Source organism: Conger conger, chromosome 17 (genome assembly GCF_963514075.1).
Source record: "Conger conger chromosome 17, fConCon1.1, whole genome shotgun sequence".
NCBI classification, from domain to species: Eukaryota; Metazoa; Chordata; class Actinopteri; order Anguilliformes; family Congridae; genus Conger; species Conger conger.
In genome coordinates this window covers 9,144,817-9,172,765 of record NC_083776.1, presented here as the reverse complement: position 1 = coordinate 9,172,765, position 27,949 = coordinate 9,144,817, and the positions used below count along the sequence as shown (strand labels likewise).

At 42.4% G+C, this 27,949-nt stretch overlaps 1 protein-coding gene across 1 annotated transcript in view; it reads right to left on the bottom strand.

The window, feature by feature from the left end:
* LOC133116879 (receptor tyrosine-protein kinase erbB-4-like) overlaps nucleotides 1–27,949 on the bottom strand; it is a 235,788-nt gene that overhangs the window by 127,237 nt on the left and 80,602 nt on the right. The window contains exon 2 of the mRNA XM_061226882.1: nucleotides 18,625–18,776. Within this exon, the coding sequence (XP_061082866.1) occupies nucleotides 18,625–18,776 (152 nt within the window). The remainder of the gene's footprint in view (nucleotides 1–18,624; nucleotides 18,777–27,949) is intronic.

Genomic DNA, 27,949 nt, shown 5'->3' with positions numbered 1-27,949 from the left:
TGCCGCGCTGCTGTAAGTAAGGTAAAGACAGGGCCGCGGTCTGGCAGGCTGTGGCAGCACACTGACAGCCGCTGTGGTAATGGGAGCAGTGAGCAGAGGCTGAGTGAGTGTGTGTGTGTGTGTGTGTGTGTGTGTGTGTGGGGGGGGGGCTCCTTCACTGGTCATTGTGAAATGTATTGAGTGATCCTCAGATGATGGTGGTGGTGTGTGTGTGTGTGTGTGTGTGTGGTTTGGGTGTGTGCGGTCCAAGTGTTGGAGAAGGAGAGTGAAGGGGTTTGGTCTTGGGTTTTGGCCTGGTTGAAGTTATTGTAACCAGACTAGAATCAAAAGTCAAGGTCTCTCTCTCTCTCTCTCTCTCTCTCTCTCGCTCTCTCTCTCTCTCTCGCTCTCTCTCTCTCTCTCTCTCTCACTCAAAATTGTGCCGTCAATCAGGCAGTTAAACACACAACTCTCACTCAGTTACCATTTATGGCACACACTCATGAATCAAAATGAATACTTTAATAAGAGGTACCGACTTAAGAGTATACTATTAAATGATTAAACCACTTATACTCCTCATGCTTCATTCAATGCATATTTACAGTACATATCAAGTACAGCGTAAATTCAAGATGAAAAAACTGATGTAAAAACAGTCCTTTCTCCCTCCTGTGTACGTATACCTATTCTTTTTTTTACCCCCAATTGAACCCCTTCAGACAAATATTAAATTGCAACAACTGACCTTTTAGTGGATATTCATGGCTGACCATGAGCTATTTAATGTGAAGGTTGTTCTGACAGCAATATTGGTGAGGGATGGAAGCTGTAAAAATGAGCAAAAACGGGTATAAAATCACACCAAATGTAGCCAGAAAAAGACTTTAATAATTTAGCTGGATAGCTAAATGTTAATCTGAAATAGAAGAGGTTGTTTTTGTTCTTGTTCTTTCTGACATTATTCCACCATTGCACCACTACAGGCAGTGGAGTGAGTTAGTGCTAAAATATACATTCGCAATAAGCAACATTGTTGAAAGGTGATTGACATGTATTGGCTAGCATCTAACGGTTTTTAATCTTTGACTTGAATGGCCACTTCGCCACGGAGTGAGACTTGAAGACTTGAAATAGAATTGTAAACAAGCATTGGAACGCACAGCAGTGGTATATAGTTATTTAATCACTGCTATGAACCAATCAGATTGTGAGATCTATCCTACCCATTTAAGCAATATTAGGACCTGGGATGTTAAAATATTTGAATTTATGTCTAGCTAGCCAAATTGTAAGCTACACTATGTAGTTATCTGCCCAAGACAGATCTCACCAGCTGAAGTTACTTAGCTAATATTATCTGGGTGGTAATAATAGCAAGCTATCAAGCTAACTAAATGTTCAATGGTTTGGTAACATTAGCTTTTATCTAGCTGTAATCTATTAATTTGTGATTTATGTTCAAGTATAGTTGGTGCTGCTGACATTGACAAGCTAGCTTTCAAAGATAGCATTTTTCCTCATATTTGTAATGAAATCTTGAAAAATAAGCTCACTGACTGACAAAAAATAATGTATGTATCTGGTTATTGGTTTAATAAAGTACACTTAGCATTTTCTGATAGCCACCAAACATTCAAATGATTTTCTGAACATGATTGAGCAATTGCATTAATTATTTCCTTCGACATCACTGCACACTGGGAAAAAAGTCTCCATTGGATCTTTTAGTTAAAGTAACAAATGACATAATACTCAGGGACGAAATACCGGATTGTTGGATGATAGTGGTGTTATTCAATAAATAAGCATACATGTATTTGTGTTTAACTGTTTTTCTGTTTTATAAGATGACACATGCTGGCTATTTGTGTTCACACAGTTATGTCTGCACAGTAAATGTAACTCACTGGTGTGTTTGTTAAGATTCACGGTCAGCCATGGGCTCCACTGTTCCTGAGCACCACATTTTCAAATTCAACAACACTTTTTCCTCCCCTTGATATTTTTCATCTTTATATGACAGATTAGATAGCATCTGGACATATATCGCCCATCGCAAGCCAAATAAATATCCCAGTAGAATATTTTCCCTTGGATTTTCTTTTGAATTTAACAAAGCTTGCCTGCGCACTTATCTGTACACAGGCTGAATATCAAACTCCAAATATGCTCATAAATTGACCGCAAAAGGCATGTTGCCACAAATATGAATTATGCTATGACATGTTTAAGATCCAGCAATCTGGATTCTGACTCCTATTAATGATGGTGAGTGGTTATAATAATCATTCATGGTTTGATGGAGTCAGTAGTGTACACAAAGAATGCTGAATTGGATTTTAATGAATTCTACAAGAACAGGCAGAACCATTTAATATATGTTTGAAACACTAGAATATATTGTATGTACACTGTAGCTTTACTCTACATGTTTACTGCAATTGAGAGAAAGGAGTCCTCACTGGTATCCTTAGCCTCCTCTTCCCACATGGGAAGTCGAACTGGTGGTTGGACCATGTCTATAAACTTGTCATAGTTGTCTGGACACCACTGTCTGGCAACTCACATTCAGGTAACAAATGTATTAAAGCAGAAGATGAATGATTGAATGAATGAATGGAATGCCTGGCATAACCACTCAACTTACCAGAATCTGGTAAACTTTACAAGACAGTGTCCACATCCGTGTACTGTAGTTTGTTGCTCTTTGTGTAGGAAGTAAATTAAGTGTACCAAATGGGCCGCGGAGGTGCACGGTTAAGGCCTGGGGCCCGGTTAAGGTTTACAGCCCGGTCCTGCCAGATCCGAGTATGGCCAGCGCATGAGGGAACGGTAATAATTGGGGGGGGGGGGGGGGGGGGGCTAGGGGATCGCTGCATGCGAGCGTCTCTGAAGGCCTCAGAATCATGGCCCCTGACGAAAGACGGCAAGGCTTGAAGAAGGCGCGTCAATCTCAGCCTGGCCGCTGGGGGCTTCCTCAGCAGCGCAAGGGAACTGATCATAAAATAGGGTACAATTGGCCACAACATTGGGAGAAAATTGGAAAAATCAGAATGTAAATTTTTCTTCTTTTTTTTTAAGAGTACCAAATGGGGCCTGTAACCAGGCAGCATCATTATAACCAGCTATTTTGACTGAACATTCAGTAAAGCACCATGGACTTAACCAGACAGTGACTCATTTGGTATAACATGCCAGCCTGAGACAGCTAACGTATATAGCTATTAAGCACATTTTGGCAGCTATAGCCCTACAATTAACTAGAAAGTGAGACACTATTGTTAGCCAGAGTACATAATAAGCACGCCTACCCTCTTCATAATTATCTATGCAAATCTATTATTGTTACTATTGTTAGCTACGGTTGCCTGGCAAGCTTGTTACATAGCTAGCTAGCTCACTAAGTTGCACAGTAACAATAGTTATGTTGCTAGTTACTACGACAGGTAGCAAATAGCTACCAAAAAACGTGCAGTGTGTGAAATAGGTCAGTCTTTGGTCATTTCTCACTACAATTCTATTATTCTTTGCCTATGAAAGTGTTACTTTGCAAGTGCTCTCTCTTTTTTTTTTTCTTTTTTCTTCTGAACATACACAGAAGATGTTTTTTTACTTCCAGTCATAGAAGTGCTAGTCTCCAGCCGTGGGTTCTGCGAACATACACCTGAGGTGTATGAACATTATTAACCAGTGATTAATTAAATTACATGGTTCTTCACTCTTTCTTTAGGTGAATCATAAGCCATCTGTGGAAACTATCTCAGTGTCACTTTAAACGTAATATCTTTTTTTCTGCATTTAACAGGTTTGGAGAATGGTGGTTGTCTGTGCCAGTGGACTGAGAAGAGTCTTTCTCCTCTTTCCGTCTTAATTACAGCCTATTCATCCTATGATTACAACCCTATTCATTCTCCTGGGTGATGAAGAACCGTTCCTATCTCCACAATACCAGGTGGATAATTACATTTTGTTCTAAGAGGAGAAAATGTGGAAATGTGTGAGACGATAAAGGTAATAATTATCACAGTGCATGAACTGAGGAGTTGCTGCATAAGGCTGAGAGGGACAAAAAAGAGAATGAAAATGATGAGGACTAAAGGACAAAAAAGAATTTAAACAAAAGAAGGGAAATAAAATAAAAGAGAAGTAGAAAGAAAGGGTGAGCGTCTACCCACAATCCCCTACTCTACAGGACCTGGATAGGTGTGCTATCTTCGGGGAGGGTGGGTGTGGGGTGGAAGTCTACATGGAATTAGCTGTAATTCCTCGAAATCATTGATTACACAAGTGCTGTGAATGCATCAATTTGCATATTCATGGTCACCACGTCTTTCTCTATTTCTCTGTTTTTTTATGGTAAAATGTGAAATTATGAGAAAATGCTTGGGATGGTGCTATGAAGATTTGTATAGCCCAGGCATGCCCCCTTTAGAGTCATAAGGAGCTTTTCGATTAACAGTAGAAATAGATGTTAGTTACTTGTGTCAGCGCAGATAAAGCTACACAATAAAGCAGATATTGTTGCCATTATTTGTAACATTCACTCATTCGCCTGCTATCACTCTATGGCACCAGCAGCCCAAATAGGCCTACTGCTACGTTCATTCTTCTAACTCAGTTCACTTTTCGGTCAGCTCATTAAAGTAGGGTGCTGTAGATGCGCTGGCATAGTTGAGCAAGTCTATTTAATAGAATGTGTGCTATTGCTAAAGGGGTAGTGATCAGAACGGTATGATATTTGAGCATCAACACATTCAACCTATATCAGATGGACATGACGCATAGCAGGGCTAAGTTAAGTCCTGCTTGGTTTAACGTGACATGGGAATGTGGCTGTGTTTCAGTATAAATGGACCGTATACAATTACCACGAGAATCAAATTAATGATGGTTTTAATCAATAGGTAAATTAATCAAAAAAATCCAGTGAACGGCAGTTTTGCAGACAGGAATGCCTCGTTAATGAGAGATGTCAGAGGAGAATGGCCAGACTGGTCAAAGCTGACAGGAAGGTGAAGGTGACAGTAACACACATAACCACACATTACAACAGCAGACAGAAATCCCTCCAAATGTGTTCTCTAACCTTATTGATTATAGGAAAAGACTTGAGGCTATCATCTTTGCAGGGGGTGTTTGCACAAGGTGTTAAGAAGTGCCAATAATTGTGGAACCTGTTTTTGGAGGAAGAACATTTTGCATTGGCAAAATGTAAAACTTTGGCTAATTCCATTGAATCATGAATAAAGCACACAACTTTATACAAGTTATAAAGCTCATGTTAGCAACAATATATTTTTTTGTTTACAGATTTGCTTATTTAACAAGGCTACCAATAACTCTGGAGCCCACTGTATTTGTTTTTCTCTCTCATTCTCTTCAAGTTCTACATATTTTGATATTTTGTTTTTTGAGATATTTATTTCAGGAAGGTTAATTCAGGGTTATTACATTGGGTTATTACATTACATTGCTCAGGGACACTTCGACACAGCCCGGGCGGGGATCGAACCGGCAACCCTCCGACTGCCAGACGACTGCTCTTACTGCCTGAGCCATGTCACCCCACTCTGTGCATTTATGAGTGCAATTTCTGTCCTCTTCTGAGCAAGGGCATGATTTAGCACATGCAAAACATTTAGCATAAGCAAAACTGATAACAATCACTGACTGGTGCAACAAACGCCATGAGCAATGTGAGATAGAGAGAGTGAGAAAGAGAGAGAGACAGAACAGGGGAGGTGAGAGAGAGGGCAGAATAGCAGCACCAAGCCCAACAGACACACATTAATATTCTTCTTTCCCAGAATTCCCTGTTTTTTTCCCTTTGTTTTTGTTTTTTATTTCGTTCGGAGGGCACCCTCTCCTTGCCTCGCTCCAGGGCCACTTTTGCAGTCATTATTTTCAGCTGTGAGTGTAATCGGCCGAGGGCTAATCAACGTTTAGCTCTTCAGAGCGCGTCATTACACAGCCTCTGAATGATGGCACAATTACACATAATGTCACTTGGCTAAATGGCTGTGTAATCCTAATGAGCTCTTATTTAAACACAAACAAGCCGCTGTGCAAAGGAAGAGGGCAGAGAACAAGCGCACTCTCGCAACCCTGCGACGGGGATCACTTTACCAACTCCTAGTCACAACCCCCAACATCTTGGACAAAAGGTGGAAATTCATCAAGGATAAGAGGCATTGCGATATACCTGTATTCACAGCCGGGTAAGGAAGTGCATTTGGTGTGAGGCATTCAGGGTAATGTAGTCATTGTGTTATTAATGAAGAGTTTGTTTTATTCCCCTCAGTCAATCCATTGCCATGGAGATCATTCCTATAATAATAATAATAATAATAATAATAATAATAATAATAATAAGCTTTATTTATATAGCACCTTTCATACATAAAATGTAGCTCAAAGTGCTTTACCACCTGTTACTTCCTGTCTTATTGTCTGTGTTATCAACTGTTCACTTTCAACTGGGGGTTGAAAAATAGGTCCGCATAACTCCTCTTCAGAAACTCTTGAAAATCCACCAGACCCCCACATTTACCCAGAAATCTCAATCCTCTTGTTGTTTTATCTGGAAATGTGTGTGCAGTCCGCAATCAACTGCGTCTCCGTCTCCAACAGAATAACCTCCTTGACCCCAAACATTTGGGTTTTAAGTCTGGCCACTCCACCGAGAGAGCACTCCTCATAGTCACAAAGGCTCTTCACTCAGCGAGAGATCACTCACCTCTGTCCTCGTTTTGCATGGCTCGTCTGTTGTGGTCAATCACTAAGTCCTTGGAGAATCCTTGTTGAGATAGATACCTCAGGCTTTGCCCTCACATAGTATCTATCATAGCCATGCTAATGTCACTATTTCTTCTGCAATACCCAAGCCCAGACATCTGTGCACGTCTGGCTGACATTGCAGCCTGAATGTCTACCTGCCACCTGAAGCTCATTTTGAATAACACAGAACTGCACTATTCACCTCCTGGAAAATGGTTCTCTGTGGATTGATGCTTCAGTCACTGCCAATAGTTCTGCATTGTCTCCCTCACGCTCAGCTAAGACTATAGGGCAACAAGAATGTGTAGCAGCCACCTGGTCCTGTAGGTTCTCAACATCTAAATAATCCACCCCTTTGTCAGCTAACAAGCTACACAGATAGCTGTACAAGCTCTTGCAATCGTTTATGTGGTGCCGTGCTGGCTGGCCAACCTGTCTGTGACATCAGGGCACTGCAACTGGTTCACACTGAAACCAGTTGCTGCTGCCCACCTAGTCCTCAACCTGCCTAAATTCAAACATGCCACACCACTTTTGAGCCACAATCTGAACAGTTATGATTTGAGAGCAAATGCACTAATTTTTTTGGTTTATGAAATACCAGGCTCCCATCATTAATGAACAGATGGACGGATTAAATTGTGTAAGGATCTGTGGTGGGAGTTCAAACCCACTCAGTCTGAATGGCAACAATGAGACAGTTGTAAGATTTTGCTATTTTAAAAATCAGCCTGTTAGGCTACTACAGCTTTTAAATACGCCCACAATTGTAGTCGCCAATCTTAAATTATCTGCGGTATCCTATATGGTGGTAGAAAACTGTAATTGTTTTGCATTGAATGTCCTGTTCTGTCAGCTTTATCTGTGCATTATTGTACTTTTGTGCATTTATTTTAACATTTAAAAATCTTCAAAAAGTGTTTTTATCCCAGGAGATTTTCTGGTTAAATAAAGGCTAAATGAAAATAAAAGAAATGCAATGCACTGCGAAGCTAACATTAATAAAGAATGATACAATTTCCAGAGCTCTATCCAATAATGAAAAACACACCTTTCCTTTCCCGACACAAAAAAAACCCCTCACACTCTGCCTCCGACTCCATAAAACCAGGTCAGCATGGAGTGTGGAGAGCGAGCGATCATAATTAGAGTCAGCGGGAGGGCCAGTTCAGCGCTCACAAGGACCCCGCTCTGATGGAAAGCAGAGATTGGCAGCACCTCTCCTGCCAGCGCAAGCCCACAGGTTTCAGCCTCAGCGTCAATCTTATCCCCAGGATAACACACGTCCCCCTTATCTTCCACTGAGAGCTGAATCTTCAGGATAACCCCTTGTATCTACCACTGAGAGCTGAATCTTCAGGATAACCCCTTGTATCTACCACTGAGAGCTGAATCTTCAGGATAACCCCTTATATCTACCACTGAGAGCTGAATCTTCAGGATAACCCCTTGTATCTACCACTGAGAGCTGAATCTTCAGGATAACCCCTTGTATCTACCACTGAGAGCTGAATCTTCAGGATCACCCCTTATATCTACCACTGAGATCTGAATTTTCAGGATATCTGCGCTCCCTGCTTACTCTGTGGCTCTAATGACCTTTTCCTGGGTTTGTTTGTGTGTTGCTATCTATGGAGCTTTCCTTGCTCCATTGCTTCTCATTTTTGAATGAATTTGTATTTGCGGTCTTGTTAAAAGCCTTCCTGAAAGGCGATCCACTGAAAGCTAATTCTGCTCTCAAATAACTCATGTATCCCTGGTGATATTGTAAGGGCGAGATAAATACAAAAAAAACACAAAATAACACTATTTGTTGAAAAATGTTGAAGGTGTTGGTGTATTAATTAAACCTTTTAGCCATTTTGGAAAATAGTTAAGACCTTTCAGAAAAGCTGCTTCTCGCCTTCTACAAATAAATTGAGTCAACAGTATTCTTCACATTACTGGTCTTAAAAGGCCAAATAAATTGATTCACCGAACGGAAAGTCTGTCCAACTCAGGTTTTCTAAAGATTAGGAATATTATCAAAAATGCGTGTGGAGATCTCAACATGCATCGCATGCGAGGACACCTACAGATATCTTTGAGCTGGAAGACTTCCTGATGGAAGAGTGGGGGGAAATTCAAAAGAGCAAAAGCAGAACGATGGGCTACAGGAGATGTGAAAGCTGTCAAGGATCTGACCAACTACTGAAGGTGTTGCTAACGAGTGATAGGCATCCACACTTTTGCATGGACCATGTTCACTTTATAATTGTAATATGATCAATACAATGTAATGAATAAATATATGATAATTAAAAGAAAGGTTATGATACATACATTTTAATACATAATTAAAATGTGCAGAGAGTTTAACTTTGTACCATGTAGAGGACAGGTGAGCTTCTGTTCACTTAGGGATTAATTTTAATATTCACTTGTAACCAAAGGTGCTAAAACTTTTGAACACAACTGTAGATTAACTTCCTTTCACCAAGTTTAACTGCGCCTCCAGCAAATTACACAGATTAATATCCAGCCTAATCAAGATCAGTTTGTTTTGAAAATTAATTGTTACATAGCCTCAAACAATTATGAGAACAAGCAATTAAGCCAAATTAGAAAGTGCCCCTATTGTTCAGTAAGGAGCAGGGAAATCCATCCATCCATCCATCCATCCATTATCTGAACCCGCTTATCCCAATCAGGGTCACAGGGGGGCTGGAGCCTATCCCAGCATACATTGGGCAAAAGGCAGGAATACACCCTGGACAGGTCACCAGTCCATCACAGGGCACACACACCATTCACTCACACACTCATGCCTACGGGCAATTTAGACTCTCCAATTGGCCTAACCTGTATGTCTTTGGACAGTGGGAGGAAACCCACGCAGACACGGGGAGAACATGCAAACCCCACACAGAGAGGCCCCGGCCGACAGGGATTCAAACCCAGGACCTCCTTGCTGTGAGGCGGCAGTGCTACCCACTGCACCATCCGTGCCGCCAGCAGGGAAATCAATTTCTATTAATTTAAAGATATTAAGAAGATTTTTTTAATGAACACAAAAACACCTCAGACCAACCTTTTTTCGCCAGATAACTGTCACTGAGAATAAAATTCACAACAGAAGTCAGTTAACCGCTTAACTGAAGACAGAGAAAAAACTACATGTGATACTTTACAAGCAAACACACACAATGGACATCCCTGCCGTCGTTCTCCCAGGTCAGGTTCATTCTCAGCTCAGACTCATGGGTCCAGATATCCCATCAAAATACAAAGATAGGTTAATAATTCCTTGGCTCCAAGGTCAAATTTTCAAACTGGTTTTTTCGGTCTCCTTCGGTCTGTTGACTGGCTGTGGAATCCCTGGCACCTGCTCCCTCCTAGCTCGCCTCCCCGTTTCCTCTCTCTAAAAGATAAGCAGAGGTCTGAGGTCTCCACACTGCAACTAAATGGTCACATTTTGCAACTATTTTTCTTGGCCGTTTTAAGGTCGCAAGACTACAGAGTTAATTAACTTTTAACATTATTTGCTCTTTTGCCTTTCACTCCTCCTGAAAATGATGTGACCTGGGTGTAACTGTTGTAATTCTATTGTTTAAATAATTGATATAATTTGTCTGCTTTTCGAAGACCAATGTCAGGGTTAAGAGTTCATTTAAAGTTGCATTTGTTATTTCTAAATAATTTAATTTAATACAAGTAATAGAACGATTATGTTACGTACATGCCTCGTTAAGTTGTTCTCGCTTGAGTACGAATTTTAAGCAACTTTGGCAAGCAAACAGTAGCAAAGAAATCATATAAGCGCTGATTAAGGTTTTATGCTGGTCACAACAGGTTTTGAAGACTTCTCTTTTTCGTAGCATGCAGCCAATGAGGTATGTTGTTTTGTTTGTCTGTATTTTACTTGGTAAACGTTATTCCACATGCTGTGCATGCTATTGTTTTATGTAAAGCTAACATAGTCTCGATATTTTCTTGTCAATACTGTGTTTAGTTTTCACGGTGGATTTTGAGAGAAGCCTTCAAATAAACCAGTAGCCACTTGTGTCTGCCTGTGCTTCGAGGGAATTACACTGGGAGAGTCCCCTCACACTTTGTGGTTCTCTAACAGTTTGTCAGTTCAGAACGGGAGAATGCCTATTTCTAAACTTCACTTGTGTGGACCATTCATAGGTATCAGAGAGCAGGTGATACATTCCGAAAGAGGTGGAATGTCTGTGTCTAACAATTCATATTTTTTGCCAAAATGCATCAAAACCCAGTACCTAAAACAATGTAGCAGACACAACAACATATACAGTTCTGATACCTGCATGATACAAAAACATTTCCTAAGGGTTTAACGAATTAATTAATTAATCAATCAGTGCGCACAAGTCTTTTAACTGAGCAATAATCCAGTCTGAAAGCCTATTGCAGCATATCGTATACATTAAATCACAATGTATTTGTCTGTATGATGTGGAATTGTTTACTGTAATAGCCATATCATGAGTTCCATCTAAAATCAAAAGAGAATCCACACAAACTCAAAGAAAAAATTATGAATAAAGATAAATAGGCCAAAAATAAATAAAACCACATTGAGAAAATATCATGGCAGAAGCCTATAATAATTGAACAGAGAGAAAAAATGTTGAGAAGTTGAAAGCTGCAGTTTCGCACATTATTTATTTCTCTTTGTTATGATGCAATATTATTTTAAGTTTCATAGGACTGATTTGTTTGGAATGGTTCAATTTATGCACAGTGTCAATTGCGCAATTAATTTTTTATTTATAAAAATGCCTTACTTTCAATGCACAGGTGTAATAGCATGTTTATGTTTCTCAATGTATTAGTTGTAATGTATCTATTGGCAATGAAATTTGTATAGCAATTTCTTTTTATTATTACTTAATTAATTGAATATGTTTGACTAAATGTATTGGAGTTCTAACCACTGGTAGAAAGACCACAGCAAAATAATAACTTAAATGCCCGATGCCACATCAAAATGTTGCACCACAAAATAATTTGCACCACCAATTGAAAAAGTGTGTGGCACCAGTGGCGGTTGAAAAAGTTAGTCTGGAGCCCAGAGTTGGCTTTCATCAAATGTGTAACTTCTAAATGAATCAATTGGCTTTTCATGAACAGACAGCAGTAGCTACATGGTGTGAACGTGCACATCATATTAATTTGTTTTCAAATAAATAAATTAATGAGAGGTGTGCCCTTTCTTTCTGAATGGAGGGGAGCAAGGTGAGGAGGCTACTAAAAATGGCATGCCATTGACCAGTAAATTATTTGGATTTCACCGATCAAACAGGTCCATCGTAACAGATATGATGTTAATGTTGAGAACTTGTTCTTCTCAATAAAACATTTTTCGATAGTTAATTTTACAAGAACAAGAACAACAATAATAATAATAATAATAATAATAATAATAATAATAATAATAATAATAATCCCTTTCTCAGTGAGAAAGCATTCCTGGACTCTAGCCTTGGTGAAAGAAGTTGCGTTGCTCTGAGGAGCGTACTGTAAGTGGAAAGGGTCAGCCAGGCCATTAACCTCCTTCAGCACTGCAGACTGGCCCGCCAGTGAATAAACAAGGACAGTCCTTTTGAAGAACACCGATGTGAGCACCCAGGAGAGAAAAGCCCGTCAAATATCTTCCAACTCAGAGGAAAAATACACAAAAGATTCCTCTGCAAAGACACAATGACTCGTATCACTGTTCCAGGGCCTCGGAAAGGATGAAAAATAATATCTACCCATAATTCACAGCGGTGAGCTAAGGCCCAGGACAAAGTGGAAATGAGCGCCGGACTTGTCACTGATGTTTGGTGACCAAAGTCTGTCAGGGATTATGCCTGTAAATGCTTTAGCAGAGATGAGTTAGTGTAGCTTGATTTCAGTTGAGTAATTTTTTTTTCCTGTTCAGTGTTTTCATCTGTATTCATGTCTTTTTTTTCTAATGGTAGAGGTTACATTTCCCCTGGCAAAGAGATTTGGAAGTTTCACACAGTTTGCAGATCACGTGCCTCTATTTTACAAGATGCCAACCTCCCTCCTACCTGCCTATCTACCCACCTATCTATCTAGAAATCCATCTATCACGTGTCGACTACAAGATCATCCAGTGAAAACGAGGTTAAGGGCAGTGACAAACTCCATTAAATGCCCTTACTAATGCCCCTACCCTCCTGCACTGTTCTTCCGTCTGAGGGCAGTCACCGTGTTCCCGTCTTCCTCTGCCCGCCCGCTCCGTCTCCGAGGAGCTGAGCAGAATCTCAACACTCTCCACACAGAAACCTCACTGTCTCACCCATGCAGCGTGGCTGGGGGCCAGCAATCTGAGCAGAAGTCAGACTGACAGACCCCCCCCCCCCCCCTGACCCACCCTGCCCACTCAGGTCCAACATCCTGTGTCTGCTGCGCACACAAAAACAATCCCCCGATTGAGTCCAATCCAAGTGCACTTTACCATGTTATACCATTTTATCTTAAAGGTGTTTGTGGTGCAGTGAAAAAACACAGGCCCTCCTGTGTTATTGGAGCACAAGAGGCAGTTGGGTGATGGTAAGGGGGGTGGGTGAGGGGTGTGTGCACTTCTCTAAGAGCCGATCTTTGGAGACTGCCTGCCATCTGGCAGTTCTCTCCCCTCAGTCATAGAGTGTCTATGCTACAGACACAAGAGCTCCCACACTACCCGAACGAGGCTCAGCGCATAAATCCCATGTTCTCGTCTGAGAAAATCGAGCCAGTGAGACACAAAACTACAGGAAACTTCTGATGCACTTTCAGCAACTCTAAAAAAGACCCTCTCTCTTTCCCTGTCTCTCTCGTTCTCTCTCAATCTCTTTGTCCTTGATTAATTCAGATTGAAGTGATGGGAAATGAACTTGAGAAAGTGCTAATTACGCTTGTCGATTGAATCTGGGCCGACCTCGCCTGACGAGGCCTGTGAATCAGTCTTCATTAATTCTGAAGGAGAGGGTGAAGTGGCCTGAGTGGAGAGGACCTCTGCTCAGTGCCAGAGTCGTGTCTCAGGCCACGCGTCCTCCAGGCCGAACAAGGGCCGAGTTTCAGCTGAAGAGCCTGTCTCCAGACCACAGTCTTGTTCTAGGTAGAGACACTGAACAGGGTAATCCTGCCTTAGCCATTTGCAGACTTTTTCCCCCTGTTATGGGCCTGAGCAAGGGTGGTGGGGGATAGGTGGTAGTAACAGGAAACAGAATGTCTGGACACTGTCTTTCAACCACCACTTTCTGTTTAAACTAACATAAAGTCTAACTGCTAATTAGCCCACTCAGAGACTGTGGGTTTGTGGCTGAAGAGCCAGGCTATTAACTCTAAAACCTTTATTTTTTTTCCTTCAAACGCATTGACTGGCATTGTAGCCTTGAGCACAATACTTAACATGAACTGCTCAAGTCAATTGCTGTGAAAGGAAATGAGCATTATGTGCAAAATTAAGCTCTGTGAGTGTACCTGGACCGGGAAAGCTGCCAAGCAGAAGAATGCAATAATAATTTACCCTGTACAAGTTCCAGCAAACGACAATGAGCACCGCCATCCAAAATCACTGGGCCAGCCCACGAAATCCACAGCAGCAAAGAGCCTCAGATATGTGATTTTACGGACTGACATTTCCCCTGTATATAGATACACATTTAGTCTGATAGTGCACATAAAATGTATATAATTATTTGATAATTCCAAACTGTGTGTTGAACTAGATGTGGATGGGATACCTGCGACCTCTAATTCCACACCTGGCTCTCTATGCACAGGAAGCTGTAGTAAACAATGGACCTATCTCTGTAGCGATCATTTCACATCACACAGGCCTTGTAGCCCTAATCCAGGACCATTTTACCCCTGCCTGATCCCACCAGCAGGCCTCCAGCACAGATAGCAGATGGCCCCTCATCCACAGCAACAGCACGGCACCAGACAGACAGGGAGTGGGGAAAGAGAAGAGCCATGCCATGCCTATGCCAGGTCTATGAGATATCCCTCATCCCTCATCCCCCATCCCCCATCCCTATGAACAATATTTCAGCTAATCATGACACTAATAATGTTCACGGTAATGTTTATGGTTTTGTGCAGTGAAAACTGGATAAATAGGAGTTGCCCCCCTCCTCCCTCAATTCTTGAAATTATAGTTCAGGAAGAGAGGTGACGGCTTTCACGGGAAGCTTGTGTGGATCTGTGCCGAGATGGCAATGTATGCCTTTAATCCCAGCATGCATCAGGGCTGTGGGCCTCCGTTCCAGAGACTGATCTCTGAGGATTAGAAGGACCCTTCAGATGAACAGCTTCCAACAGAACAGCATTTCTCTCACACACACAGACACACACACACACACATGCACACCAAGCGATGAAACAGTTCTACAAGTGTTCTCTGAACAAGGAATGCACAGTGTTTAAACTGGCTGAAAATCACGGCTGAAAATAACTTATGCAATGAACACTTATCAATACATATGATGCAAAACTTGAAAGGAAACACTTTCATGCAAATACAGTGGCTTAAAAATACACTCGATAACCCATAATGAGTTAATAAGTTAAAAACATGTTTGTAGAAATTTTTGCTAATTTATAAATTTAGTGAAATCTCTCATTTACATAGGTATTCAGACCCTTACTCCAAATTGTGGTCAGGTGCATCCTGTTTGCTTTCATTATCCTTGAGATGTGTGTAGAACTTGATTGGGCAAGAAGGGCTTTGGTCAGGGAGGTGACCCAGAACCCAACAATCACTCTAATAGAGCTTTGGATGTTCTCTGCAGAGATGTGGGAACCTGCCGGAAGGGTGACCATCTCAGCAGCACTCCATCAATCTGACCTTTATGGTAGACCATGGTGCATGTAGCATGGTGGTGGCAAAATCATGCTATGGGGGTGCTTCTCAGCAACAGGGACTCCATTAACACCATTAACATGCAGGGAGGCTGGTCAGAATTAAGGGAAGGATGAATGCAGCCAAATACAGAGAGGCCATTGAAGAAAACCTGTGGTTTCAGGATAAGTCCCTGACTGTCCTTGAGTGGCCCAGCCAAAGCCCATAGAACATCTGTGGAGAGACCTGAAGATGGAAGTTCACAGATGTTTCCCATCCAATCTGATAGAGTTTGAGAGGATCTGCCAGGAAGAATGGGATAAACTGACCAAATCTAGGTGTGCAAAGTTAGAGACTCGGGTAGAGACTCGTAGCTGTAATTGCTCCTAAAGGGGCTTCAACCAAGTATTGAATTAAGCGTCTGAATACTTATATAGGGAGATATTTCAGTTTTTTTATTTGTAAAAATGTCTAAAACAACACAATAAATTGTGCAAAAAATGAAGGGGTCTGAATATTTTCTGAAGCCACTAGGACCTGGTGTTATCACAATTCTACTTCATGCAGCCTGACCTAGATGTTCTGAAACTTTGTTATCTAGATGTCATGTGTAAAAGACAGTGAAAGACAAAGAAAAAGTTTAATGCCAAGGATAACATTTACAGAAATGTTCCATTTTGACTTTCATGTGAACAAAGCAAAATCATTAACAGACCAAGCATGGACAGCCCAACTTGTGTGTGTATGTGCAAATGAATATACAGGATATATATATATATCTATATATATATATATATATATATATATATATATATATATATATATATATATATAATATGGCAGGATGCAAGCTATTACAATTCACTTTCACTAAACTAACAACATTCATAATGTTAGCTAGCTTCTCTAGCCAGTTGGACTGTATACATTTTGTTTATGCCTTGACTTCCATCCCAACGATAGCTCTTTTAAAGTGTGTAACAGGCACTTTTTCAGTCAGCCCTGGCACCATCACCTGGTAATGCTTTTAACCTGCTAAAATAGCATATCGTTTCTGATTGTGTGAACAGGAGAAGCCACTAGTGGTGGCAGAAAATAAAATGGCAATGGCCCATGAGCAAAAGTGGCTACTGCCTCCATCAAGATGAGCTACGAGACCAGCTGTCCTCACCATCTTTCCACCAGGATGAAATACATAGATCAGTGGCCTCCACAGAATGTTGTTATCACGAATCCTAACAAGACTAGCCACAAAAATAAATGTCTTCCAGGCTAAAATGAGCCACGTCCACCTCCTACGTTTTTCTTTTCTTTCAATAAACAAATTCTTAGCTATTTTCATTGGCTGATTGTCAGGTCCTTCCATTTGAGTGTATAGTTCCAGGTCTGCTGAAACACACTCTGTCTGAGCCTTGAATAACACATCAGCGCTCTTCCTTTAAGTGAAAGCAACTGTGTCAGTCCCTCCAGATACCCTACTAACAACTTCTCACAGAGCCGGCACTCAGTATTAGGAGCTGTGAATTTAATGCCTAATCAGATGTTCAGATTACCAGATGAATATCTGCTGCCATAGAGGGCTCTATTCTGAGATTGATTGAGAGGGAGAGATAGAGAGAAAGAGAGAGAGGGAGAGGGAGGGGGAGAGAGAGGGATAGGGAGAGGGGGAGAGAGGGAGAGAGAGAGGGAGAGGGAGTGGGAGGGAAATGGAGAGAGAGAGCACCTCCTGAATGTGGAGCAAGGTAGAGAGAGAGGAAGTGAGAATTGTGCAGTGGTGGAAGCGCAGTCCTCTCTGGCTGTTTTCAGTTGTCCCGGTTCCCTCCTACAGCCTTGGAGGCTTTTATGACCTTGGCACCCAGTTTCATTTTTCACTCGACTCACTCGTCCCACTGCGTTTTTGGGTCAAGCTGCACATTTACACCAAGAGGGAAGGATTCAGGGTGAGACTAGGCTTCCCTCCTGGAGGTACACTTAAAGTTCAGCTGCTGTGAAACGCCCCTTGAGGAGCCCCTGAAGGCTTTGTGTTAGAGTGTATCCCATGAGTATCTGTGTGGGCCCGCGTGTATGTGCATGTGTGCGTGTGCCTGCGGTGTGTAGTGATTGGTATGTGTATGTGCATGTGTACATGTGCCTGCGGTGTGTAGTGATTGGTGTATGTGCATGTGTACATGTGTCTGCGGTATGTAGTGATTGGTGTGTGTATGTGCATGTGTACATGTGCCTGCGGTATGTAGTGATTGGTGTGTGTATGTGCATGTGTACATGTGTCTGCGGTATGTAGTGATTGGTGTATGTGCATGTGTACATGTGCCTGCGGTATGTAGTGATTGGTGTGTGTATGTGCATGTGTACATGTGTCTGCGGTATGTAGTGATTGGTGTATGTGCATGTGTACATGTGTCTGCGGTGTGTAGTGATTGGTGTGTGTATGTGTATGTGTACATGTGTCTGCGGTATGTAGTGACATGGCTCAGGCAGTAAGAGCAGTCGTCTGGCAGTTGGAGGGTTGCCAGTTCGATCCCCTGCCCGGGCTGTGTCGAAGTGTCCCTGAGCAAGACACCTAACCCCCAAAAGCTCCTGACGAGCTGGTAGGGGCCTTGCGTGGCAGCCAATCGCCATCGGTGTGTGTGTGTGTGTGTGTGTGTGTGTGTATGTGCATGTGTACATGTGTCTGCGGTATGTAGTGATTGGTGTGTGTATGCGCATGTGTACATGTGTCTGCGGTATGTAGTGATTGGTGTGTGTATGCGCATGTGTACATGTGTCTGCGGTATGTAGTGATTGGTGTGTGTATGCGCATGTGTACATGTGTCTGCGGTATGTAGTGATTGGTGTGTGTATGCGCATGTGTACATGTGTCTGCGGTATGTAGTGATTGGTGTGTGTATGCGCATGTGTACATGTGTCTGCGGTATGTAGTGATTGGTGTATGTGCATGTGTGCGTCCTGTTCGGTGTGTACGCGCATGTATGTAGCAATCGGTATGTGTAAGCACACTGCCGTGGTGCATTTCCGGTCCCTACCCTGAGAAAGGACAGGTCGCGGTTGCGGTCGATGCTGGTGATCTCCAGGTTGCCCATCACCACCTCACAGTTCTCGTAGTACTTGCGGAGGGTGCGGTACTGCTGTTCCAGGTCCGAAAGCGTGCTCAGCTTGTTCTCGGTGCCAGAACAGACTGTTAGGGAAACACAGACCACAGGGGGCGCTGTTAGCAACTAACACTCAAAACAGTTGTAGAGCATCGCCTTCCATAGAAAGGCAAGTAACAGAGGAGAGTACATGCCTATATGCGTAAAAAATATAATAAAATACCCCCTCCCCCCAAAATAATTAAATAAAATCTCTTATAAGTAGAACAGAAAATAAATTCAAAGTGAATAATCCTTTCTTTGTGCATTATTCTTTAACAAACTCAATATATCTTCTCAAACAACAGTCAATCATATTTTTGTGAACATGTTTCAATCTTTCGACAAACATTATTTTATGATAATCTCAGAAATGTCTCATTTCCTTTATCTGAAAATGAGTCACAAAAAGATCAAACATTCTAATAAAATGACACATGCTGATGCGTAGTTAAGTGGGTCAATATGAAAAGAGATGAGAATAAATGCGGATGTGAGGGAACGAATGGGAGTGATGTGTAAACTCCAACATGGATGGCACAGGGAACAGGAAAGCAGGACATGTTAAAGGTTAATCCCTGCCCTGTATGGCTGAAGGCCAGAGGTGCCAGTCTGCCCTGCAGGAGGGGAGATCATTATTCAGCTGAGACACCTGCCTGGTTGTGAGCCAGCCACCCTGCAGCCTGGCACTGTTTAACATGAGCTGATGTGTTAATTCTACACAGTGCTCCCAACATCCCCCACAGAGACATGTACTCTGTGCCCTCAGGTTAAACTCCGAGGCCACACTGTAACAAGTATTTTACTCTTATGTCTTAAAATCTTGTCTATATTACTTTTTTGCTAAGTAAGACAAAACTATTGCCAATGAGGGAAGACAGTTTTGACTCATTTCAAGAATTGCTAATGGGATTTTCCTAATTCACTTGTCAAGCAAACAGAGCCTTAAAACAATCTCATATTTGCTACTTGAAAGAAAAAACTAAAACCCTTGTTAAGACAGACTTTTTTGCAGTGCAAGGACAAGGTACGACAAGGTAAGACAAAGGACACTCTATATCATAGACCCCACATGACCTGAAAAGCTGCCACTTCCCTAACTCAATAAACTTGACACATAACAAGAGATGTGCTTTATTGGCAAGCTTGACGACTTGTGAGGCATCAATCTTGAAGGGCGCGGCGGGAATCTAAAATCAGTTTTGTGATATTATATCCCCTATGTTCCAATCCTTGAGGTTCTTTATATCCTCTATGTTCCAATTCCAATCCAATACTCCTAAACTATCCAAGCCCCGGGAGTTTGAACTCATTACTAGACTGATTATTTGTTGTAATAAATCCATGCATATGGCCTGTTGTGATCTCAACGGCTTTAATGATCAGGCCTTCCTACTCTAGCTGGAACTAGAGCTGGATTTCCCCCAGACATTAGGCTTTGGCTCTATCGTGAATCTATTTTCTGCAACCTGGTGAGCAAAAGCATCCTAGGTCTCAGCCCACCCCATTTGACCTCTCTACACCAACCCAGAATAATCTCAAATGCTCTCCTGCTCTCAGCACCCCTAAAATTCACACAAACACAGGCTGCTTGGCATTTAAATTTTCTGCAGCCACTGACTGGAACAAATTGCAAGATCACTTATGGGATGCACTCATCTCCATACCTACTTTTAAAGAGCACATTTTAACTGATGTCTGTAAATGTAATTTATAATGTTTACCAGGTTGCTGTCTACCGTGTATTTTATCTGCTCAATAATCCTGGGCTGCATGTTTCATTAACACCAGCCCTACACCACACTGTATGCAACTTCTTCAGTTTCTATGTAATGAATATGGTCTTGTTGCTTGTTGTTTTTTTTGTTTTCCTTGTTGTCAGGTCATCACTGTAAATGGAAACTTATTCTTAAATAAATAAAGGTCATGTTTTTGTTTTGTTAATACAAAAAAAATTGTCCTCTCTCACACAGTTGCTTGTGTGTGTTCATCACTGTGTAAAAGATGTTTTGTATAAGACAAAGCACCACTGCAGATATGCTGGGAGAGCCTTATGCAGGGGAAAATAACAGACAAATAGCGGAGAGAAACTGCAAAGGGTGCTTCTGTAACTCAAAATGGTATTTGGTATACGCTCTTATCCAGAGCAACATACAGTTGATTGGACTAAGCAGGAGACAATCCTCCCCTGGAGCAATACAGGGTCAAGGGCCTTGTTCAAGGGCCCAACGGCCGTGTGGATCTTATTGCGGCTACACCGGGGATCGAACCACCGACCTCGCAGTCATGTACCTTAACCACTACGCTATAGGCCACCCTGTGTTGGTCCACGGCACGCTGTTATACGAAGACAGGCCTGCTGTAAATCGCACAATGTGCACCAATGCAGCGAAACGCTGTTCTGCTGCAGCCTGCCACACGCAGTGACAGCAGTAACAGATTGCCATCTTAATGCCTTGACGTTCGACTGTTACTGTGTGTTTCTGTCAGGTTCCCCTTGATAAAGGAGACGTCAGTCTTGGTGAGGTTTCCCGGTAAAATAAAGGATACATAATTAAAAATAAAAATAGTCACATCCTAGTCCCGTGAGCTGTCAGATGTTATCCACGTCGTGTGGAAGTAGAGTGATGCGCCTGTGTCACTTCCTGTCTCAGCGGATGAAAGAAAGCAAGCGAGCTGGTCTCACATCTCTAAACGATGATTTAGCAAGAGTACAATTATTTAGCTGATGCTTTCATCCAAAGCAATGTACATTTAATTAGACTAGGCATGGGCTGATTATGGGGTAAAGGCCCTTGCACAAGGGGGTTGAACCACCAGCCTTCCAGGTTCCAGTCCAGTGCTTCAGCCGGCTATAGGCTGCCCAAGGACAGGAGCTCATGTTTTTCTGCTGTTACTGATGTCTAACACTCAGACACCACAAGCTTAAGCTCCTTTTTTGTTGCTCACTGTTATTACAAAAGACGAGGCGGATTTTCTTTTCACTTCATATGCACTGGGTTACAATATCGGAGGAGTTAAGTGACGGAGGCAGCGGTAATAAGATGGCGTTGCATCCCTGGGGCAGTTTCAAGATATTATAGAGGATCTTTGTGAGAAAGACATTGTACATTATCACCTGTGACAAGCTCCACACTCCAATAAAGCTACACTGGCTGATGAGGAGAGAGAACTCAAACCCCGTCTCCCAGAGAGGAGAAAGTCACACACATTAATGCCGTGCCCAGCCCCCACCCTCCGTGATGGATGCGTAATGTTTTTTATTGCTAACATTTGTCTCATGCATTTTGCAGACTGCGACTGAATTAAATGTATGTTTTTTTTTCTGTTTAATAAATGAAGGATTGGGGCAATACATCATAAAGATGGATTTAATATAATTTTTCATTAATAGAAAGATTAAAAGCCTAGAGGAAGTAATTGTGGGCACGCATATTGAGAAAATGATCACGCATCTGATACTGTGTGGGTTTTTGCCTTATTTTTCATAAGCGATAAGTTTCTAGTGAAATATCGCTGCATGAAAAACAGATGAAAAGTTAAGTTGCTGCCAGAGTACACGCTGTCCATCGATGATGAAAAACCTCTTTTCACTTTGTGTCAAGTTGCACTGTATCCACAGTCCAGTCTAATGCAAACAATGGACCGATCGCTTAATACCCCTCGTAAATTTCCATATGGTCAGTCATGTAATAATCATATCTGAGCATTCCTGCTGGGTCTGCCATCACTAAAGGTCTCCTTTTCACTCAAAAAGTGCATCACACCAAAAAGCAAGACAACAAAGACAATTGCTGGATTTTGATCTGATTATCACACCATGTTTCATGCTGCTAATACCCTCCTGCACAACACCTCCCATCATGCTTTCCATGTGACTTCACCCACTGGTGCACACGCGCACACACATACACGTACACACGCGTGCACACATGCACATGCAAACACACACGGCCACGTACACATGCACGCACACATGTGCAAATGCATAAACACTAATTTTACTCATTTTAGTAACTTATTTGCAAATGTGGGTATAGTATTCCGAAACAAACATGTAGCTCAACAAAAACAGCACACCTGTGTGAATTATCTGTCTTTCTTTTCCTTTTTTTCTTTCCTGTTACCACTACAGCACGCTGGCCTTGGACCCACAATCGTAATCTGAAATAATGGCGATTCCTCTCTCCCAATTCCCTCTGCGCAGCCGCAAGTCTGCTCTCATCCTCCCCTTCTCTCTCCCTCTCCCTCTCTCCCTCCCTTCCCTCTCCCTCCTCCTCTCCCTCTCTCTCCCTCTCCCCAGCTTTTCATCGTTTCTCCACTCGTTTGCAGCAGGAGCAGCCAGCCATGCAAAGTGAACAAAAACATGGAGGTTTACACACTGCTCGGCTTCCTTTCCCCGCTGGTTTCTCGAGCATAAACGCCATATCGACCGCAGGCGTCACGGCGCGTACGCGCCACAGAGCACCGGCTTGTGGGGAATCTCGGAAAACATGTACTGCATTCCATTCGTGTCCTTCGGATTTAACGCCATCAATAGAACACGCAGAAAGGACAACAAAGGAGAAGCATTCTTCAAAAAAGTTTCCCAAAACAACTGCAGGTTATACCGAATACTTAAAAAAAGTATGATGAAGTTCTCGAAAAATGAGCTAAGAAAACCATTTTCCCTTGTTAGAAGTTTATTGAACACAACACAAAGCCCAGTGTCTGCAATAACAGGCCATGCTCACATGAAAATTATTTCCACAAATCCTTTGAAATATTAGATTTTCACAGAAGAAAGTACGTTTTTCTAGACTGCTTCTGTGCCAAAAACCACTGGCAAAGCGGTGTCACGAGCATTTTCCACAGCGTGTTTCAGGCTAGCGTTACAGTTCCCACCATGTCTTTTGCACAGATTAGCTCATTAACTGCCTGCATCAAACAGACAGCTTGTGCATTTGCTGAGACAGGCACATTTACCTGTCTGTTTACTCGTCTAAGGCAAGCTAGCCTGTTCTTTATATTATTTCAGTCCTCCAGACTCCAAACTCCTATAATTTTAAAGAGAGACACGGCAAACTTCATTAAACCCATATTTACATTTATATCATATTTTTATTACTTTTTTGCTGAATAAATATTGCTAGTGAAGTGACACAATTTGACTAATTTCAAGATTTGCCAATGGGATTAGATATTTCAACAAACAGTAACTAAATACAAGTTAATATTCTCCTTGAGAAACGGAGAAAAATAATGTTCTTCTCATTGCCAGACTAAAACCCTTGTTATGGCACTTTTTCACAGTGTACGTTGCTTGTATCCTACAAGCAGACAGTATGTGTCCTACTTCAGGTAAAGAGTTATGCAGTACTCCTGTACACTCAGTGAGCATTTTATTAGGAATTTATTAGACATATTCTTTAGAGGGGTGTCTCGGTGGCGCAGCCTGTAGGGCATTGACCGCATGCTCATTGCGAGTCGCGACATTGGCGGTTCGAATCCGACCGTCCGACATTTGTCGCATGTCTTCCCCTCTCTCTTAGGGTGGCACGGATGGTGCAGTGGGTAGCACTGCCGCCTCACAGCAAGGAGGTCCTGGGTTCGAATCCCCGTCGGCCGGGGCCTCTCTGTGCGGAGTTTGCATGTTCTCCCTGTGTCGGTGTGGGTTTCCTCTGTGTACTCTGGTTTCCTCCCACAGTCCAAAGACATGCAGGTTAGGCTGATTGGAGAGTCTAAATTGCCCATAGGTATGAGTGTGTGAGTGAATGGTGTGTGTGCCCTGCGATGGACTGGCGACCTGTCCAGGGTGTATTCCTGCCTTTCGCCCAATGTATGCTGGGATAGGCTCCAGCCCCCCTGCGACCCTGTTCAGGATAAGCGGGTTCAGATAATGGATGGATGGATGGATGGATATTCTTTAGAACTATACTGCAGCAGCCTATCCACTTAAGAGTTATGATGGGCTGTGTGTTCAGAGATGCTCTTCTGCATACCCCTGTTGTGATGTGTTGTGGTTATTTGCGTTACTGTCACCTTCCTGTCAGCTTCGTGCCATGTTAGCATTTGGCTAGGTCTCACTTCACATGGATGTGGCAGTTTCTCTGCTGGCAATGCATATCCTGCCACTGTATTCATACTGAAAAATATCACCGTCTATCAAAATTGCGTTCCTCACTACAAAATAATGTTCAAAATGTGTCATGCATATGTAATACATTGCTATTACTATGCAATACATGTGAATTGCTTGTCATGAAGTGTTCTGATTTATTAAAGGGTAGAGAGTAGATCAGTCCTATTGGGGAATATTGCTACAAAATATAAAAATTATTATGCAAAAAAATGGTAGACAGCAACTCTACAAATTAAAGCAAGTGCCAGGTCTCTGTATGCTAGCAATATCAATATGAGGGTTCTGAAGTGAATGCAGATTCTTGTTTCTTGTGACTATTAGTAATGTCAAAAGGAGGTAAGAGGGGAGACACCTTTGGGTACAAATTACCAAGGCAGACACATTAATATTGAGCTCTCCGTCTATGACACTTCACTGGTCTGTGCATGCTGAATGACTCTGCATTACCGCTGAGTATAGCTGCATACAAAGTGTTATGCTCTGGCTTCATCGGGTCCTTACCATTCAAAAGGCTGTTAATCTTGAACACACCACAGCTACACTGAAACAGGAAAACCCTGTGACATTAATGGCATTGACAGGAATTACATCATCGATCTCTGTCCTGCTGCTATCAAACAATTGGACTGACATTTTCAGTTTACTACATACACTCAGTGACCACTTTATTAGGAAGACTTGTACACCAGCTTGTTAATGCAAATATTTAATCAGCCACTCATGTGGCAGAAACTAAATGCATAGAAGTATGCAGATGTTGTCAAGAAGTTCAGATGTTTTTCAGACCAAATATCAGAATGGGGAAGAAATATGATCCAAGTGACTTTGACCGTGGAATGATTGTTGGTGCCAGACAGGGTGGTTTGAGTATTTCATAAACTGCTGATCTCCTCGGATTGTCACGCACAACAGCCTCTAGAGATGGCAAAGAATGGTGCAAAAAAAGAAAAACATCCAGCGAGCAGCAGTTCTGCGGGTCAAAGCTGAAAGGAAAGTGACAGTAACGCAAATAAAAACACATTACAACAGTGGTACGCAGAAGGTACTCAACGCATCAAACATCATAAGTGGATAGGCAACAGCACCATTAGTCTAATGAATACCTAATAAAGTGCTCACTGAGTGCAAGCCCCTAATTAATTGTATCTGAGTGGTTATGTCGCATAGTGTCTCTATAGGACACTGACAGTCACATACTGATAACCTAAAAGGGCATCTCTACTGGGACATACTGATAATCACATGCACGCACTCATAATAACATAATAGCATATTGATTCTCACACGGGAGACTCTAATGTGATTTATAGCGTAGAATACATCTGACCTCCAAAGAAATGTGAAAGCATTTGCATGGTGAGAGGGCACGATGTAGAGCAGCACAAACAGCATTCTCCCTGTTAGGTCACAGCTGACTGGTCTGAGAGGGAACACACACTGGCCATATAAGCTTATGGGGGCTTGCTACAGGCGCAGTGTTGTACAATGCAGCCATAAAAACCAAGGCATCTCTTCCGGGTCAAAATAACCATGGCTTATCTGTCTACTGTATCTATCTGTCTGTCTGTACATCTGCCTGTCTCTCTGTCTATCGTCCTACTGGGAGACATGCAGACAGGCAGGATCCGTGTCTTTGATCGTTTAGCATTTATCTGGCTGAGTATGATGGTGAAAGCATACGGAAGTCAGGACATGTTGTCACATCTGTTGCACTGTTTCCCCGTGTCAGAGGGGTGGGCAAGTCATCTGACTATATCCGTTCTTCCCTTGAGGGAGTTCCTCAGCGGATGTGGACAGGAGCATTAGTAATCAGAGACACAGATAGGAGCATTTCTGTTCTCTTTTTTTAGGAGAGTTCATCCCAATTTCATTATGTCTACTATTCACAGGTACACCCTGTCAAACGTTTGCTTTTACCAGAACCCACCTTCTCCACCCACCACAGAGAGTGAAGAATCTCACAGAACAGTGGAGGGGCAGAGTCTGAAAGAGGGCTCATCTGACTCTGCGTCACCCTCAGCCCTTCTGTCATGAGCGCCCAAACAAACGCGCACGCTCCGTCCACACGCTGACGCGCCGCCTCCCCCAGCCGTGCCCACGCCACGCCAGCCGGGAGATCGCGCCCTGTCTGCGGGTACCGACCCTGGCTTTTAACCGGCCTCCTCCGCCCCGTCCACCCCTGCTGCTGGAGTCTGTAATAATCTGCCGTTTCATTGCAGAGGGGTGGAAGGTAAACAGTGACACTCTGGTATCTGAAAACACTCGCCGCGCAATACATGCAGCCAATACGTCCAAGCTGAATGAGCGAGTAGGATTCAGAGGCACGCAAGCAGCAGGCAATCCAAGGAAATCGCACACCTCTCCCACGATGCAGCACGACATCTAAAATATAAACCGCAGCGTTGCTGGAGCAGAGTTTATGTGGTGCAGCAGCTGTGAAAATACCATTAATAACAAAAATTATTCATAATTAAGATACGTCTGCGGTAGACAGTGGCGTAGCAGCTATTGCAATGGCACCCTCTCTCCCAGCTGTTAAAATCATGGCAGGATTTGAGGGTTGTGAGGTGTGCAGTAGTGAACACCAGTTTCAACTCGAAACTACTCTGGACGTTGAGGAAGAAATATGCCATAGGTGAAATTATTGTCACACTATATCTCGTCAGTAACCTAAATAATGTACATATAATAACATAACTTTATCCACATGTCATCATTAGTTTTTTTCCAAACAAAAGTTCAATTCGTCATAGTGACGGACTGCAGCTGAGTGTTGCATGAGAGAAAGGAAAATATGACTATTTTTACGAAGTAAAAGTGCAATGCAGACAGACTGAAACTCTGTATGAATGCATCCTGGTTATCTATCTGCCATTGCTCTTGTGAATAGACTTTCTATTCAAAACCATCTTTTCTTTACCGGTTTCTTTAAAACCACTGAGAATCAGCATTTTTGGAGCCAAACGCCTCAGAAATGCAATATGCATTAGTAACAGTACACAGTACAAAGAGACCAAACACTGTGCGGCGTGGAATCTGTGGAAGTTACGCAATGAGGACGCCGAGTTGCCACTCCATAAGTGCCAAAGAGGGCTGAGC